The 15,738-nt window shown below is 47.3% G+C and overlaps 1 protein-coding gene across 1 annotated transcript in view; it reads left to right on the forward strand.

Annotated features, from left to right (window-relative positions):
- The window catches only part of LOC143766073 (ABC-type organic anion transporter ABCA8-like), a 153,761-nt gene that overhangs the window by 66,506 nt on the left and 71,517 nt on the right, over positions 1-15,738 (forward strand). Inside the window, exons 19-20 of the mRNA XM_077253456.1 lie at positions 3,461-3,656; positions 14,600-14,766. Coding sequence (XP_077109571.1) covers positions 3,461-3,656; positions 14,600-14,766 — 363 coding nt within the window. The remainder of the gene's footprint in view (positions 1-3,460; positions 3,657-14,599; positions 14,767-15,738) is intronic.

Raw genomic sequence — 15,738 nt, forward strand, 5'->3', positions numbered from 1 at the left:
CCCATCGGCCTCCGATGTGGTGGGCCGGGCCCCTCGGCCTCCGATTTGGTGGGCGGGGACCCTCGGCCTCCGATTTGGTGGGCGGGGACCCTCGGCCTCCGATTTGGTGGGCGGGGACCCTCGGCCTCCGATTTGGTAGGCGGGGCCCCTCGGCCTCCGATTTGGTGGGCGGGGACCCTCGGCCTCCAATTTGGTGGGCGGGGACCCTCGGCCTCCGATTTGGTGGGCGGGGACCCTCGGCCTCTGATTTGGTGGGCGGGGCCTCTCGGCCTCCGATTTGGTGGGCGGGGCCCCTCGGCCTCCGATGTGGTGGTCGGGGCCCCTCGGCCTCCGCTTTGGTGGGCGGGGCCGGGCCCCTCGGCCTCCGCTTTGGTGGGCGGGGCCGCTCGGCCTTTGATTTGTTGGGCGGGGCTCCTCGGCCTTCGATTTGGTTGGCGGGGCCCCTCGGCCTCCGATTTGGTTGGTGGAGCCCCTCGGCCTCCGATTTGGTGGGCGGGGACCCTCGGCCTCCGATTTGGTGGGCGGGGACCCTCGGCCTCCAATTTGGTGGGCGGCGACCCTCGGCCTCCGATTTGGTGGGCGGGGACCCTCGGCCTCCGATTTGGTGGGTGGGGACCCTCGGCCTCTGATTTGGTGGGCGGGGCCCCTCGGCCTCCGATGTGGTGGGCGGGGCCCCTTGGCTTCCGCTTTGGTGGGCGGGGCCGCTCGGCCTTCGATTTGTTGGGCGGGGCTCCTCGGCCTCCGATTTGGTTGGCGGGGCCCCTCGGCCTCCGATTTGGTTGGCGGGGCCCCTTATCCTCCGATTTGGTGGGCGGGGACTCTCGGCCTCCGATTTGGTGGGCGGGGACCCTCGGCCTCCGATTTGGTGGGCGGGGCCCCTCGGCCTCCGATTTGGTTGGCGGGGCCCCTCGGCCTCCGATTTGGTAGGCGGGGCCCCTCGGCCTCCGATTTGGTGGGCGGGGACCCTCGGCCTCCAATTTGGTGGGCGGGGACCCTCGGCCTCCGATTTGGTGGGCGGGGACCCTCGGCCTCCGATTTGGTGGGCGGGGACCCTCGGCCTCTGATTTGGTGGGCGGGGCCTCTCGGCCTCCGATTTGGTGGGCGGGGCCCCTCGGCCTCCGATGTGGTGGTCGGGGCCCCTCGGCCTCCGCTTTGGTGGGCGGGGCCGGGCCCCTCGGCCTCCGCTTTGGTGGGCGGGGCCGCTCGGCCTTTGATTTGTTGGGCGGGGCTCCTCGGCCTTCGATTTGGTTGGCGGGGCCCCTCGGCCTCCGATTTGGTTGGTGGAGCCCCTCGGCCTCCGATTTGGTGGGCGGGGACCCTCGGCCTCCGATTTGGTGGGCGGGGACCCTCGGCCTCCAATTTGGTGGGCGGCGACCCTCGGCCTCCGATTTGGTGGGCGGGGACCCTCGGCCTCCGATTTGGTGGGTGGGGACCCTCGGCCTCTGATTTGGTGGGCGGGGCCCCTCGGCCTCCGATGTGGTGGGCGGGGCCCCTTGGCTTCCGCTTTGGTGGGCGGGGCCGCTCGGCCTTCGATTTGTTGGGCGGGGCTCCTCGGCCTCCGATTTGGTTGGCGGGGCCCCTCGGCCTCCGATTTGGTTGGCGGGGCCCCTTATCCTCCGATTTGGTGGGCGGGGACTCTCGGCCTCCGGTTTTGGTGGGCGGGGACCCTCGGCCTCCGATTTGGTGGGCGGGGCCCCTCGGCCTCCGATTTGGTTGGCGGGGCCCCTCGGCCTCCGATTTGGTGGGCGGGGACCCTCGGCCTCCGATTTGGTGGGCGGGGCCCCTCGGCCTCCGATTTGGTTGGTGGGGACCCTCGGCCTCCGATTTGGTGGGCGGGGCCCCTCGGCCTCCGATTTGGTTGGTGGGGCCCCTCGGCCTCCAATTTGGTGGGCGGGGACCCTCGGCCTCCGATTTGGTGGGCGGGGACCCTCGGCCTCCGATTTGGTGGGCGGGGCCCCTCGGCCTCCGATGTGGTGGTCGGGGCCCCTCGGCCTCCGCTTTGGTGGGCGGGGCCAGGGCCCTCGGCCTCCGCTTTGGTGGGCGGGGCCGCTCGGCCTTCGATTTGGTGGGCGGGGCTCCTCGGCCTCCGATTTGGTTGGCGGGGCCCCTCGGCCTCCGATTTGGTTGGCGGGGCCCCTCGGCCTCCAATTTGGTGTGTGCTCTGCCTGGGGCCACTGTGCTCTGCCTGGGGCCCCATATGCTGCCTGGGGCCCCTGTGCTCTGCCTGGGGCCCCATATGCTGCCTGGGGCCCCTGTGCTCTGCCTGGGGCCCCTGTGCTCTGCCTGGGGCCCCATGTTCTGCCTGGGGCCCCTGTGCTCTGCCTGGGGCCACTGTGCTCTGCCTGGGTGTAGGACACTGGTGACGTCACTTATCTCCGGACATTAGCTCCGGACATTAGCTCCGGACAAAGCCACGGAAGTTGGCACAAATTGCAGGAAGTAGTATTCTAGGCAATTATATATTAGATAATATTGCCCCTATGTACAAGACTACACTCACCGGCCACTTTATTAGGTACACCTGTCCAACTTCTTGTTAACACTTCATTTCTAATCAGCCAATCACATGGCGGCAACTCAGTGCATTTAGGCATGTAGACATGGTCAAGACAATCTCCTGCAGTTCAAACCGAGCATCAGTATGGGGAAGAAAGGTGATTTGAGTGCCTTTGAATGTGGCATGGTTGTTGGTGCCAGAAGGGCTGGTCTGAGTATTTCAGAAACTGCTGATCTACTGGGATTTTCACGCACAACCATCTCTAGGGTTTACAGAGAATGGTCCGAAAAAGAAAAAAAATCCAGTGAGCGGCAGTTCTGTGGGCGGAAATGCCTTGTTGATGCCAGAGGTCAGAGGAGAATGGGCAGACTGGTTCGAGCTGATAGAAAGGCAACAGTGACTCAAATCGCCACCCGTTACAACCAAGGTAGGCCTAAGAGCATCTCTGAACGCACAGTGCGTCGAACTTTGAGGCAGATGGGCTACAGCAGCAGAAGACCACACCGGGTACCACTCCTTTCAGCTAAGAACAGGAAACTGAGGCTACAATTTGTACAAGCTCATCGAAATTGGACAGTAGAAGATTGGAAAAACGTTGCTTGGTCTGATGAGTCTCGATTTCTGCTGCGACATTCGGATGGTAGGGTCAGAATTTGGCGTAAACAACATGAAAGCATGGATCCATCCTGCCTTGTATGGAGCATCTTTGGGATGTGCAGCCGACAAATCTGCGGCAACTGTGTGATGCCATCATGTCAATATGGACCAAAATCTCTGAGGAATGCTTCCAGCACCTTGTTGAATCTATGCCACGAAGAATTGAGGCAGTTCTGAAGGCAAAAGGGGGTCCAACCCGTTACTAGCATGGTGTACCTAATAAAGTGGCCGGTGAGTGTATAACTACTATAATACTGCTCTGTATGTACATAGATATGTAATATGTGATTCACTGTCTCATTCTAGATTTCAGTGTCTTCAGCCCGGAGCAGCAGACAGTAGATGACTCCTTCTTGGCAGAAATGGATGAATCTGTCTTACTGATGTCAGACTCGGGAAATGTGACACTAAGCGGCTTCCAGCTCTGGAGACAACAAGTTCTGGCTGCTGCACGGATCCGATACCTGAAGCTGAAACATGATACGAAAATCTTCAGATCTATGTGAGCTGTAACACATTAATAAGTCCTGTGTCTAGTGTCACGGTATAATCGCAATAGTTCATCTCATATGGAGCTTGTAGAACTTATGGTCAGGGACCTGGGAGAAAACTTTACACTTTCACTATACTTGAACGCATTCTGTCCCATTTACCCATATTTTTAACCCCTTCCCTCAGCAGCAAATTTTCATTTTAGATCTTTACTTTTTTCTTCCTTTTCTTTCAAGAGACATCACTTTTTATTTTTCCGTTAATTTTTTTCTTTGCAAGACAGGTGGTATTTAAGAATGACACCACTCATTTTACCACATCATGTACTCAAAAAGGAAGAAAAAATTCCAAGTGCAGAAAATTGCGGAAAAAAAAATGCATTACAGCGATTTTTTTGTTTTCTTTTTACAACATTCATTATGTGGTAATAGGTACCATATGAGATGATTCTCCAGGTCAGTACGATTGCTGCGATACCAAACAAACAAAGTTTTGTTTGTTTTTTGTTTTGTTCACTTTAGTGGTCAAAAAAATTCTCAAATTTAAAAAGAATTTTTTTTTTGTATTTTGGGACTATTTTCATATAACTTTTTTTTATTTTTCTGTCAATTGAAGGATTGTTTTCTGCCATGCAAGCTGATGCTTTATTTAGCCCTCTTTTAGGTACATTGAATGTTTTGATCACTTTTTGTTTCATTTTTTTCTGTGCAAGTGCTGCTACCGAAAAATGACAATTTTGAATGGTTTATATATTTAACTTTATGATCTTTGGTTATATCATTTTATATTTTGTAATTTTATATGTTTTACTGATTTTAAAATCTACATTTTAATGAGAGAAAAAGAGAAGGATTCAAATTTTTATTTACATTTTTTAAATATTTTTTAAAACTTTTTTTTGTGGCACTTTACTTTTGTTTTCTAGTACTCTTAGAGGACGTGAACCTGCAATTGACTAATTGCTTATTCAACATACTGCAATACGATTGTATATATATATTTTATATAGAGAAAAGCACAAAGACAAACTCCTATAAAGGACAACCTGTGGCTGGGTAACACAGGAACATGAACATGGCAGCCAGCAGACCCCAGATGCCATAGTAGCCCGTCAGTACCCTGCAATCACATAGTGGAGGGTCAATGGGTGCACGGAATAGCATAGCGCTTCCCCTATCCATATGCCTTAAATGCTACTATCAGAGATTGACAGTGCCATTTTAGTAGTTAACAGCAGTGATCTGAGCTTATTTCCAATCACTGCTACTATTAAAGGCAGATTCTGGCTATGGTGCTGGCTCAACTCCTCAGCCTGTTTTATACTCCCACACCCAATTTTGCGCTCTACATGTACTGCAGATTTCGGGAATGGGTTTAAAGAAGGTTAATGGTTACCTAACTTTCTGACTTCCAATGCTTTCCCCGCTCTCTATAGTCAATGATACAGTGGCATGTAAAACTTTGGACACGCCTGTTAAAAATTACTGTTCTTGTGAACAGTTAAGCAAGTCGAAGATGTAATGATCTCTAAAAGGCCTAAAAGTTAAAGATTGTTTGTGGCTTAACCCCATTCTGGTGTCAGAGTTTCCTTTCAGCGCTCCTTAGACCGAATTTCATCTGTTTTCCTAAAAGTTAAAGATGGCACATTTCCTTTGTATTTTAGGCAAAAAATATATAATATAATTTTTTTACATTTTAAAAATTATTTAAAAGGAAAATGTACTGATGCAAAAGTTTGGGCACCCTTGGATATTTGTGTGCTCAGATAACTTTGACCAAGGTTTCAGACCTTAGTTGGCCTGTTGGGGTTATGGCTTGTTCACCATCATTGTTAGGAAAGGCCAGGTGATGCAAATTTCCTAACTTTATAAAAACCCAGCCTCCTCTAACCTTGTGTCAAAAAGCAGCAGCCATGGGTTCTTCAAAGCAGCTACCTAGCACTTTGAATATGAAAATGGTGGAGGCCCACAGAGCAGAAGAAGGCTATATAGCAAGATAGCGAAGTATTTTCAAGCTCTCTTTCCTCAGTTTGAAATGTAATTAAGAAATGGCTGTTAACACGAAAAGTGGTGGTCAAAATAAGGGCTGGAAGACCAAGCTAAATTTTATTCAGGGCTATTAGATTGCAAGATTGGCAAACCAGAACCCCCACTTGACTGCAAAAGATGTTCAGAAATATTTAGCAGACTCTGGAGTTGTGGTACATTGTTCTACTGTTCAGAGACACCAGCACAAATATTGCTTTCATGGAAGAGTCATCAGAAGGAAACCTCTCTTGCGTTCTCACCATGAAATTCAACGTCAGAAGTATGTAAAAGAACATCTAAACAAACCTGATGCATTTTGGAAACAAGTCCTGTGCACTCATGAGGTTAAAATAGAAATCTTTGGCCACAATGATCAAAGGTATGTGTGGAAAAAAAAGGGCACAGCATTTCAGGAAAAGAACATCTCGCCAACTATTAAGCAATGGGGGTGGATCAATCATGGTTTGGGGTTGTGTTTTGGTCAATGGCACAAGGATTATTTCACGGGTAGAGGGAAGAATGGATTCAATTAAATCTTAACAAATTCTTGATGCAAACATAACACCATCTGTAAAAAAAGCTGAAGATGAAAAGAGGATGGCTTTGAGAAATGGATAATGATTCTGAATACGTCAGAATCCACAATAGACTATAATAATAATAATCTCTTTATTTATATAGCGCCAACATATTCCACAGCGCTTTACAGTTTTTGCACACATTATTACTGTCCCCGCTAGGGCTAACAATCTAAATTACCTATTAGTATGTCTTTGGAATGTGGGAGGAAACTGGAGAACACACACACAAACACAGGGAGAACATACAAACTCCCTGAAGATGTTGTCCTTGGTGGGATTTTAAATCAGGACTCCAGCGCTGCAAGGATGCAGTGCTAACCACTGAGCCACCGTGCTGCCCACTACCTCAAAAGGCGCAAGCTGAAGGTTTTACAATGGCCCTTACAGTCTCCTGATCTGAACATCATTGAAAATTTGTGGCAAAGCCTCAAAATAGCAGTGCATGCAAGACAGCCCAGGAATCTAACAGAACTGGAAGAATTTTCCAAGTAAGAATGGACGAAAATCCAACAAGAATTGAAAGATTCTTGGCTAGCTACAAAAAAGTGTTTACAAGTGGTGATACTTTCAAAAGGAATTGATACTGGGTACTAACCATGCATCGACTATATTCCTTTTTGTAATTTTTAAAATGTAAAAAATGAGAATGTATGTATGTATATAAATATACACTGCTCAAAAAAATATAGGGAACACTTAAACAACAGAATATAACTCCAAGTAAATCAAACTTCTGTGAAATCAAACTGTCCACTTAGGAAGCAACAATGTTTGACAATCAATTTCACATGCTGTTGTGCAAATGGAATAGACAACAGATGGAAATTATTGGCAATTATCAAGACACCCTCAATAAAGGAGTGGTTCTGCAGGTGGGGACCACAAACCACATCTCAGTACCAATGCTTTCTGGCTGATGTTTCGGTCACTTTTGAATGTTGGTTGTGCTTTCACACTCGTGGTAGCATGAGACGGACAGAGGCTGGAGGCGCTACCAGGAGACAGGCCAATACACCAGGAGATGTGGAGGGGGCAGTAGGAGGGCAACAACCCAGCAGCAGGACTGCTACCTCAGCCTTTGTGCAAGAAGGGACAGGAGGAGCACTGCCAGAGCCCTGCAAAATCACCTCCAGCAGGCGACAAATGTGCATGTGTCTGCACAAACGGTTAGAAACGGACTCCATGAGGATAATCTGAGTGCCCAACGTCCACAGATGGGGGTTGTGCTCACAGCCCAACACCGTGCAGGACGATTGGCATTTGCCACAGAACACCAGGATTGGAAAATTCGCCACTAGCACCCTGTGCTCTTCACAGATGAAAGCAGGTTCACACTGAGCACATGTGACAGACGTGAAAGAGTTTGGAGATGCAGTGGAGAGCGATCTGTTGCCTGCAACATCCTTCAGCATGACCGTTTTGGCAGTGGGTCAGTAATGGTGTGGGGTGGCATTTCTTTGGAGGGCTGCGCTGCCCTCCATGTGCTCGCCAGAGGTGGCCTGACTGCCATTAGGTACCGAGATGAGATCCTCAGACCCCTTGTGAGACCATATGCTGGTGCAGTTGACCCTGGGTTCCTCCTAATGCAGGACAATGCCAGACCTCATGTGACTGGAGTATGTCAGCAGTTCCTGCAAGATGAAGGCATTGAAGCTATGGACTGGTCCGCTTGTTCCCCAGACCTGAATCCGATTGAACACATCTGGAATATCATTTCTCGCACCATCCTCCGTCATGTTGCACCACAGACTGTCCAAGAGTTGGTGGATGCTTTAGTTCAGGTCTGGGAGGAGATCCCTCAGGAGACCATCCACCACCTCATCAGGAGCATGCCCAGGAATTATAGGGAGGTCATACAGGCACGTGGAGGCCGCTCACACTACTGAGCATCATTTCCTTGTCTTGAGGCATTTCCACTGAAGTTGGATCAGCCTGTAACTTCATTTTCCACTTTGATTTTGAGCATCATTCCAACTCCAGACCTCCGTGGGATATTAGTTGTGATTTACGTTGATCATTTTTAGGGTTTATTGTTCTCAACACATTCTACTATGTAATGAATAAAGATTTACAACTGGAATATTTCATTCAGTGATATCTAGGATGTGGGGATTTTAGTGTTCCCTTTATTTTTTGAGAAGTGTGTGTGTGTATATATATATATATATATATATATATATATAATGTATATATACAGTGCCTTGCGAAAGTATTTGGCTCCCTGGAACTTTTCAACCTTTTCCCACATATCATGCTTCAAACATATAGATACCAAATGTAAATTTTTGGTGAAGAATCAACAACAACTGGAACACAATTGTGAAGTTGAACGAAATGTATTGCTTATTTTAAATTTTTGTGGAAATTCAAAAACTGAAAAGTGGGTATGCAATATTATTCGGCCCCTTTAGTTTCAGTGCAGCAAACTCACTCCAGAAGTTCATTGTGGACCTCTGAATGATCCAATGTTGTCCTAAATGCCTAATGATGATAAATATAATCCACCTGTGTGTAATCAAGTCTCCGTATAAATGCACCTGCTCTGTGATAGTCTCAGGGTTCTGTTTGAAGCACAGAGAGCATCATGAAGACCAAGGAACACAACAGGCAGATCCGTGATACTGTTGTGGAGGAGTTTAAAGCCGAATTTGGATACAAAATTGTTTCCAAAACTTTAAACATCCTAAGGAGCACTGTGCAAGCGATCATATTGAAATGGAAGTAGTATCATGCCACTGCAAATCTACCAAGACCCGGCCATCCCTCTAAACTTTCATCTCAAACAAGGAGAAAACTGATCAGAAGAAATGCAGCCGAGAGGCCCATGATCACTCTGGATGAACTGCAAAGATCTACAGCTTAGGTGGGACTGTCTGTCCATAGGACACTGCACAAATCTGGCCTTTATGGAAGAGTGGCAAGAAGAAAGCCATTTCTCAAAGATATCCATAAAAAGTGTCATTTAAAGTTTGCAACAAGCCACCTGGGAGACATACCAAACATGTGGAAGAAGGTGCTCTGGTCAGATGAAACCAAAATCGAACATGTTGGAAACAATGCCAAACGATATGTTTGTCGTAAAGGCAACACAGCTCATCACCCTGAACACACCATCCCCACTGTAAAATATGGTGGTGGCAGCATCATGGTTTGCCCAAACCTTTACATGTCACTGTAGTTTATCAGTGGATTCTACATGGCATAGATGTCATCACTACTGTTACTCCTCCATTGTGCCCTTTGATTGTTGCATCGCTGCCACCAGCAGAATAGTGAGTGCAGCTCTGGAGTACAGGATGTAACACAGCATAAGTACACATGATAAGTAATGTAATGTTTGTTCACAGTTACTGCACCAGCAAAATACTGAGTGCAGCTCTGGAGTATAATACAAGTTGTAAATCAGGATCAGTACAGGATAAGTAATGTATGTACACAGTGACTGCACCAGCGGAATAGTGAGTGCAACTTTGGAGTACAATAATAGGCAAGGCTAGTTTCAGGCAAAGTGGGACCCTGGGCAAAAGTTTAAAATGGGGCCCCAAATGCTAATATATTGCACCATCACACAAAACCATTTTGATTGCATTTACATGTGCTGAGTTCAGGCCGCTAAATGAGTGAGATCGACAATATTGAAGTCATTCGATGCTTGTTTCCCGGCCTCCTTACACCCACTGAGGAACCATGATGGGGTACGGAAAGATCATTAGTAGATCAATCTGTCCCCATACAGTATCAAGTTATTCAGCCGCATATGTGCAGTTTTACCCGGGCGATGCGCTGCTGAGAACTATGATTTTTGTACCGACATAAACAATCCTATCACTCCATGAATAGGCAGCATTTTGTTTGGTTAGTATAATACACCCCATAGTCCTCCGTATTGTATAATGGAAACCATAGTCCTCCATATAGTATAATGTGACCCATAGTCCTCAATATAGTATAATACACTCCCTATAATCCTCCACGTAGTATAATGCACCCCATAGTCCTCCATATTTTATAATTTGCACCATGATCCTCCATATTGTATCATGTGCCCCATAGTCCTCCATATAGTATAATACACTCCCTATAGTCCTCCACATAGTATAATGCACCCCATAGTCCTCCATATTGTATAATGAACCCCATAGTCCTCCATATTATATAATGTGCCCCATAGTCCTTCTTACAGTATAATACACTCCCCATAGTCCTCCATACAGTATAATATATAATATATAGCACCATTAATTCCATGGTGCTGTACATGAGAAAAGGGGGTACATACAGGGTTATACATATCGTTTACAGTAAACAAATTTACAATGACAGACTGGTACAGAGGGAGAGGACCCTGTCCTTGCGGACTTACATTCTACGCAGGGGTGGATTAAGGGTAGCCAGGGCCCCGGGCTGTTCAGACACTGTGGGCCCCCCGGTCATGTGATGGGGTCATGCTATACCTGAACCAGATTATTCCAGAAATATAGTTGCTGTGTGAAACTATAACCTGTCAAACATCCATTGATCTAGTCAATTTACCCACAATACTATCACCATAAGTGCCAGTATTCACAGGAGATCTGTACTTAGTATGCAGAGTCTGTGTAGAGGTTATACAGTGATCACCGGTGACATTATACACAGGAGCTCTGTACAGTTGTGGCCAAAAGTATTGACACCCCTGCAATTCTGTCAGATAATACTCAGTTTCTTCCTGGAAATGATTGCAAACACAAATTCTTTGGTATTATTATCTTCATTTAATTTGTCTTAAATAAAAAAAAACTAAAAATAATTGTCCTAAAGCCAAATTGGATATAATTCCACACCAAACATAAAAAAGGGGGTGGACAAAAGTATTGGCACTGTTCAGAAAATCATGTGATGCTTCTCTAATTTGTGTATTTACCAGCACCTGTAACTTACCTGTGGCACCTAACAGGTGTTAGCAATAACTAAATCACACTTGCAGCCAGTTGACATGGATTAAAGTTGACTCAACCTCTGTTCTGTGACCTTGTGTGTACCACATTGAGCATGGAGAAAAGAAAGACCAAAGAACTGTCTGAGGACTTGAGAAACCAAATTATGAGGAAGCATGAGCAATCTCAAGGCTACAAGTCCATCTCCAAAGACCTGAATGTTCCTGTGCCTACAGTGCGCAGTGTCATCAAGAAGTTTAAAGCCCATGGCACTGTGGCTAACCTCCCTAGATGTGGACGGAAAATAAAAATTGACAAGAGATTTCAACGCAAGATTGTGCGGATGTTGGATAAAGAACCTCGACTACCATCCAAACAAGTTCAAGCTGCCCTGCAGTCCGACGGTGCAACAGTGTCAACCCGTACTATCCGTCGGCGTCTGAATGAAAAGGGACTGTATGGTAGGAGACCCAGGAAAACCCCACTTCTTACCCTGAGACATAAAAAAGCCAGGCTGGAGTTTGCCAAAACTTACCTGAAAAAGCCTAAAACGTTTTGGAAGAATGTTCTCTGGTCAGATGAGACAAAGGTAGAGCTTTTTTTGGCAAAGGCATCAACATAGAGTTTACAGGAGAAAAAAAGAGGCATTCAAAGAAAAGAACACGGTCCCTACAGTCAAACATGGCGGAGGTACCCTGATGTTTTGGGGTTGCATTGCTGCCTCTAGACTGCTTGACCATGTGCATGGCATTATGAAGTCTGAAGACTACTAACAAATTTTGCAGCATAATGTAGGGCCAAGTGTGAGAAAGCTGGGTCTCCCTCAGAGGTCATGGGTCTTCCAGCAGGACAATACCCAAAGGACTGGAGACTTCCAAGGTGGCCAGCAATGAGTCCAGACCAGTTTCCCGCTTGTGAATGGTTGGATTGGTAGCTCTTTTGAGGTTGGGTCCGATGTTCGCCAGGGTTGTCCCTTGAGCCCGCTGCTCTACGTGTTTGCGATTGACCCTCTTCTTAGGAGGGTGGAGCATGGACCGTTGGCCGGGATCGGGATGGATCAGGCAGCACCGGAAGCCACTCTGAGGGTGGTGGCGTATGCCGATGATGTCACTGTGTTTGCTTCCTCTCACGAGGAGGCAGGGTGGCTGATGTCAGAGGTAGATCGCTACTTGGAGGTATCCGGGTCCAAGATCAACCGGGATAAGTGTGAGAGTCTCTGGCTAGGAGGAGGAGATCCTGGTTTTGATCTCCCGGACACCCTTCCAGGACCCAAAGTCTCTGCAAAAGTCCTTGGCATCGAATTTGGCCAGGGGGATTACCCCAAACAAAATTGGGACAGCAGGCTAGAGATCGCCACTCAGAAGGTGAACCAATGGAAGGGTTGGTCTTTGACCCTAAGGGAAAGGGTTAACCTGATCAAAACTTACCTGCTCCCTTTACTGATTTGTCTGGGCAGTGTGTGCATCTTGCCGGAATCTCTCTGGACTCGGGTCTACAGTTTGTTCTTCCAACTGTTATGGGGGAATAGACTGAACCTGGTCAAGAGGGAGGTTACTTACCGTACGAGGAGACTAGGAGGGTTGGGTATGGTCAACCCTGTGGTATTCCTTGTGGATACCTTCATTAAGATCAATATCGCAAACCTCTGGAAAGAGAGGGCTCCTCCGTGGGTATTCTCCTGTAGGGGATGGTTTCAGCCTTTCTTCCAGGAATGGGAGACAGGAGGGCAAGTGAAGGATCTTCGCACACTGCATGGACATCTTCTGGCTTACGCTACCTTGGTTCTGAAGGTAATTCGTCGGTGGGGTCTGGGAATGTGGGAGATCAGGACTCTGCCAAGGAAACTACTTGACAGTAGGGTTCTGTTGACCCATTTCCAGAGGCCTCTGGCGCTCAGGGACTGCCCAAGTCGGGATCTTGAGGTAGGTTTGCATCTTTTGAATTCTATCAGGATCCCCTCGAAGTTTCGGGACTTGGCTTGGCGCTGCTTCCATGGGAAACTGTGTGTGAGGGACAATCTGAAGTGTAGGAGCTCTGAGGACAGGAATTGTCCTCGGGAGCATTGTGATACCTTGCTGGAAAGCATGGACCACTTCCTGCTTCATTGTCCCTTCAACACAGAGGTGTACAACAGGGTGGGCGCCTTCATTGGCTGGTCTCGGCTGGCCGGTCTCTCCTATGCGGAATGGGCCTATGGAGCATTCGGAGACCTGGGTGGTCGGGACCGCTGCACCTTATTTCTAGTTAGCGCAGTGGTTAGGTATCACACGTGGAACGCACGGTGCTTAGTATCGACGCAACGAAAAATCCTCCCAGTGGACGATGTGTTTAGGACCATACTCGGTGACCTGGTGAAGGTGCGCTCTCTGGAGTATGGGAGACTGGGCGCACGGAGGGCCGTGCTCCTCTGGAGGGGCTTTTCTTTTAGTGTGCCCTAGTCTGGTCATCTCCTTTCCTGGTGGTGGGCTGCTGCTGACACTGTAGATTTTTGTTTTGTTTGATTATACAGTAATGTAGGGCTGCAGGCGCCGAACTTGGGCTTCGTGTTTTGTAATTATTGTGGTGTGTGCTGCTGTATATATTGTATATGGAGATATAGATTTGGGTGTAGGTGTTAGGTTGGGTGGTGGGAAAGGGGGGGAGGTGGGTTTATCTTGTGGGACTATGGGACACTGGGTTGTTTGGGGGAAAAACTGGCACTGCCTGATCTGGCCTATGGACGTTGGACATGGACTGAGGCATGAGACGCAGGACCAGCTCTCAGGTCAGTGCGGGGGGTTGGGAATGGAGGATAGCTTGTAGTATTGTATATATTTGTTTAATTTGTAGTTATTTTATTTAAAACTAAAAAAAAAAAAAAGTTCATGTATATAGTCTGTTTGCCATTGTTTATTTTATTTGTTATTATTATTATTATTATTATTATTATTATTATTATTATTTTGTTTGGTGACCGGACCTGAAAATCAAAGTAGTTATTCTGTATATACTGTATAATATGTGTGAGAGGAGAGAATGAGCGGCTGGACCAGTGTTCAGTATATTGATTATTTTCTGGCTAATATTTTTGTTATGTTTTCTGCTATTATTGTTATGTTTTTCATTTTTATAATAAAAGATCTACAGGATGTAACTCAGGATCAGTACAGGATAAGTAATGTAATGTACAGTATGTACACAGTGACTGCACCAGCAGAATAGTGGGTGCAGCTCTGGAGTATAATACAGGATGTAACTCAGGATCAGTACAGGATAAGTAATGTAGTGTATGTACACAGTGACTGCACCAGCAGAATAATGAGTGCAGCTCTGGAGTATAATACAGGATGCAACTCCAGATCAGTACAGGATTTGTAATGTTATCTATGTATAGGAAACATAGCTATTCAGGATGTACAATATGTTTTTTTTTGTTTTCTTATTTTCCAGATTACTGATCTTGTTCTTGTTTATGTTACCACTGATTTCGATGAGAATATTTATTGCCGTTGTTCCTATGATATATTCATTGGAACTATCCCCCAATCTGTACTTCTCAAGACCAGGAGATCGATACCATGGATACTACACCAGCCTCTTGATTCACAATAACACAGGTATCTGGTTGAGGAGATGTTATGTTGTGGGTTGTAATAATCACCTAGACAGGTTAACAATACTATTTTTTGTTCCTCAAGTCCATGGTCTTACAGTAATTTTGGGTAGATGGTCACAATGCAATGTCCCCAGACCACAAGATCCCAACCCGGGATGGGAAGTTCACTGCCTCCGTACCAGGTGATACCCACTGTGTCCCAACTTTTGGTTGGTCAACTTTTGGTATCTCCCACTAGCTTAGTCTGCAGTCACAGCCTCTGTTCTATGGATCCAGAATATGGATATCACGACCGTAGCACGTGTATCCCACTCCAGCTGGCAACAACAGTCCTTCAGATAGTTCTTCAAATCTAGACAACAGATCCCACAACTGTACCTTCACTAAACATGTAGCTTATTGTTCTCCCTCTCCTGCATCAGCCCCCAGGATAGGCAGAAGTGTTCACTCCCCCTTAAAAATTAGCTTTTGGCACAAAGAATGAAGTGTGTTCCAGAAGCCCAGTCTCCAGCCTGTCCACAGGGCTGTGCACAAAGGATGCCCCCTGCAGAGAGGAATAAAAACACATGCCCCAAAAAGATGAAGGACAGAAATGATAATGTAAGCCTTATGTATATGGATCGCCACCAGGGGCCGTGGGGTACTCGGTACTGGGTCCTGCGGTTCACAGGGGGATGTCACGGTGGCTGACCCGGTCCGTGGCCCTGGGACGTCCGTATAAAAGAGAAAGGTCTTTAAAGGGGTAAAGTTTATGTTCATGACGCCACCTGTGGTATTCGGTCAGGGTGACCGACGCTGCGTTAAGGGGTCCGCTGAGATGATGTTACGGCAGCTAGATGGTATACCTTCCCACAGGTGAAGTGTATCCCCAGGGCTTCCCAGTGAGTGGATGGCTGAATGGTGAGAGGCGCAGAGAAGAACGAGGACACAAGGTTGCAGTCTCTTTACCTTTACTGAAGATTTCAGCATCCAC

The sequence above is a fragment of the Ranitomeya variabilis genome, chromosome 4 (assembly GCF_051348905.1).
Source record: "Ranitomeya variabilis isolate aRanVar5 chromosome 4, aRanVar5.hap1, whole genome shotgun sequence".
In the NCBI taxonomy this organism is placed as follows: domain Eukaryota; kingdom Metazoa; phylum Chordata; class Amphibia; order Anura; family Dendrobatidae; genus Ranitomeya; species Ranitomeya variabilis.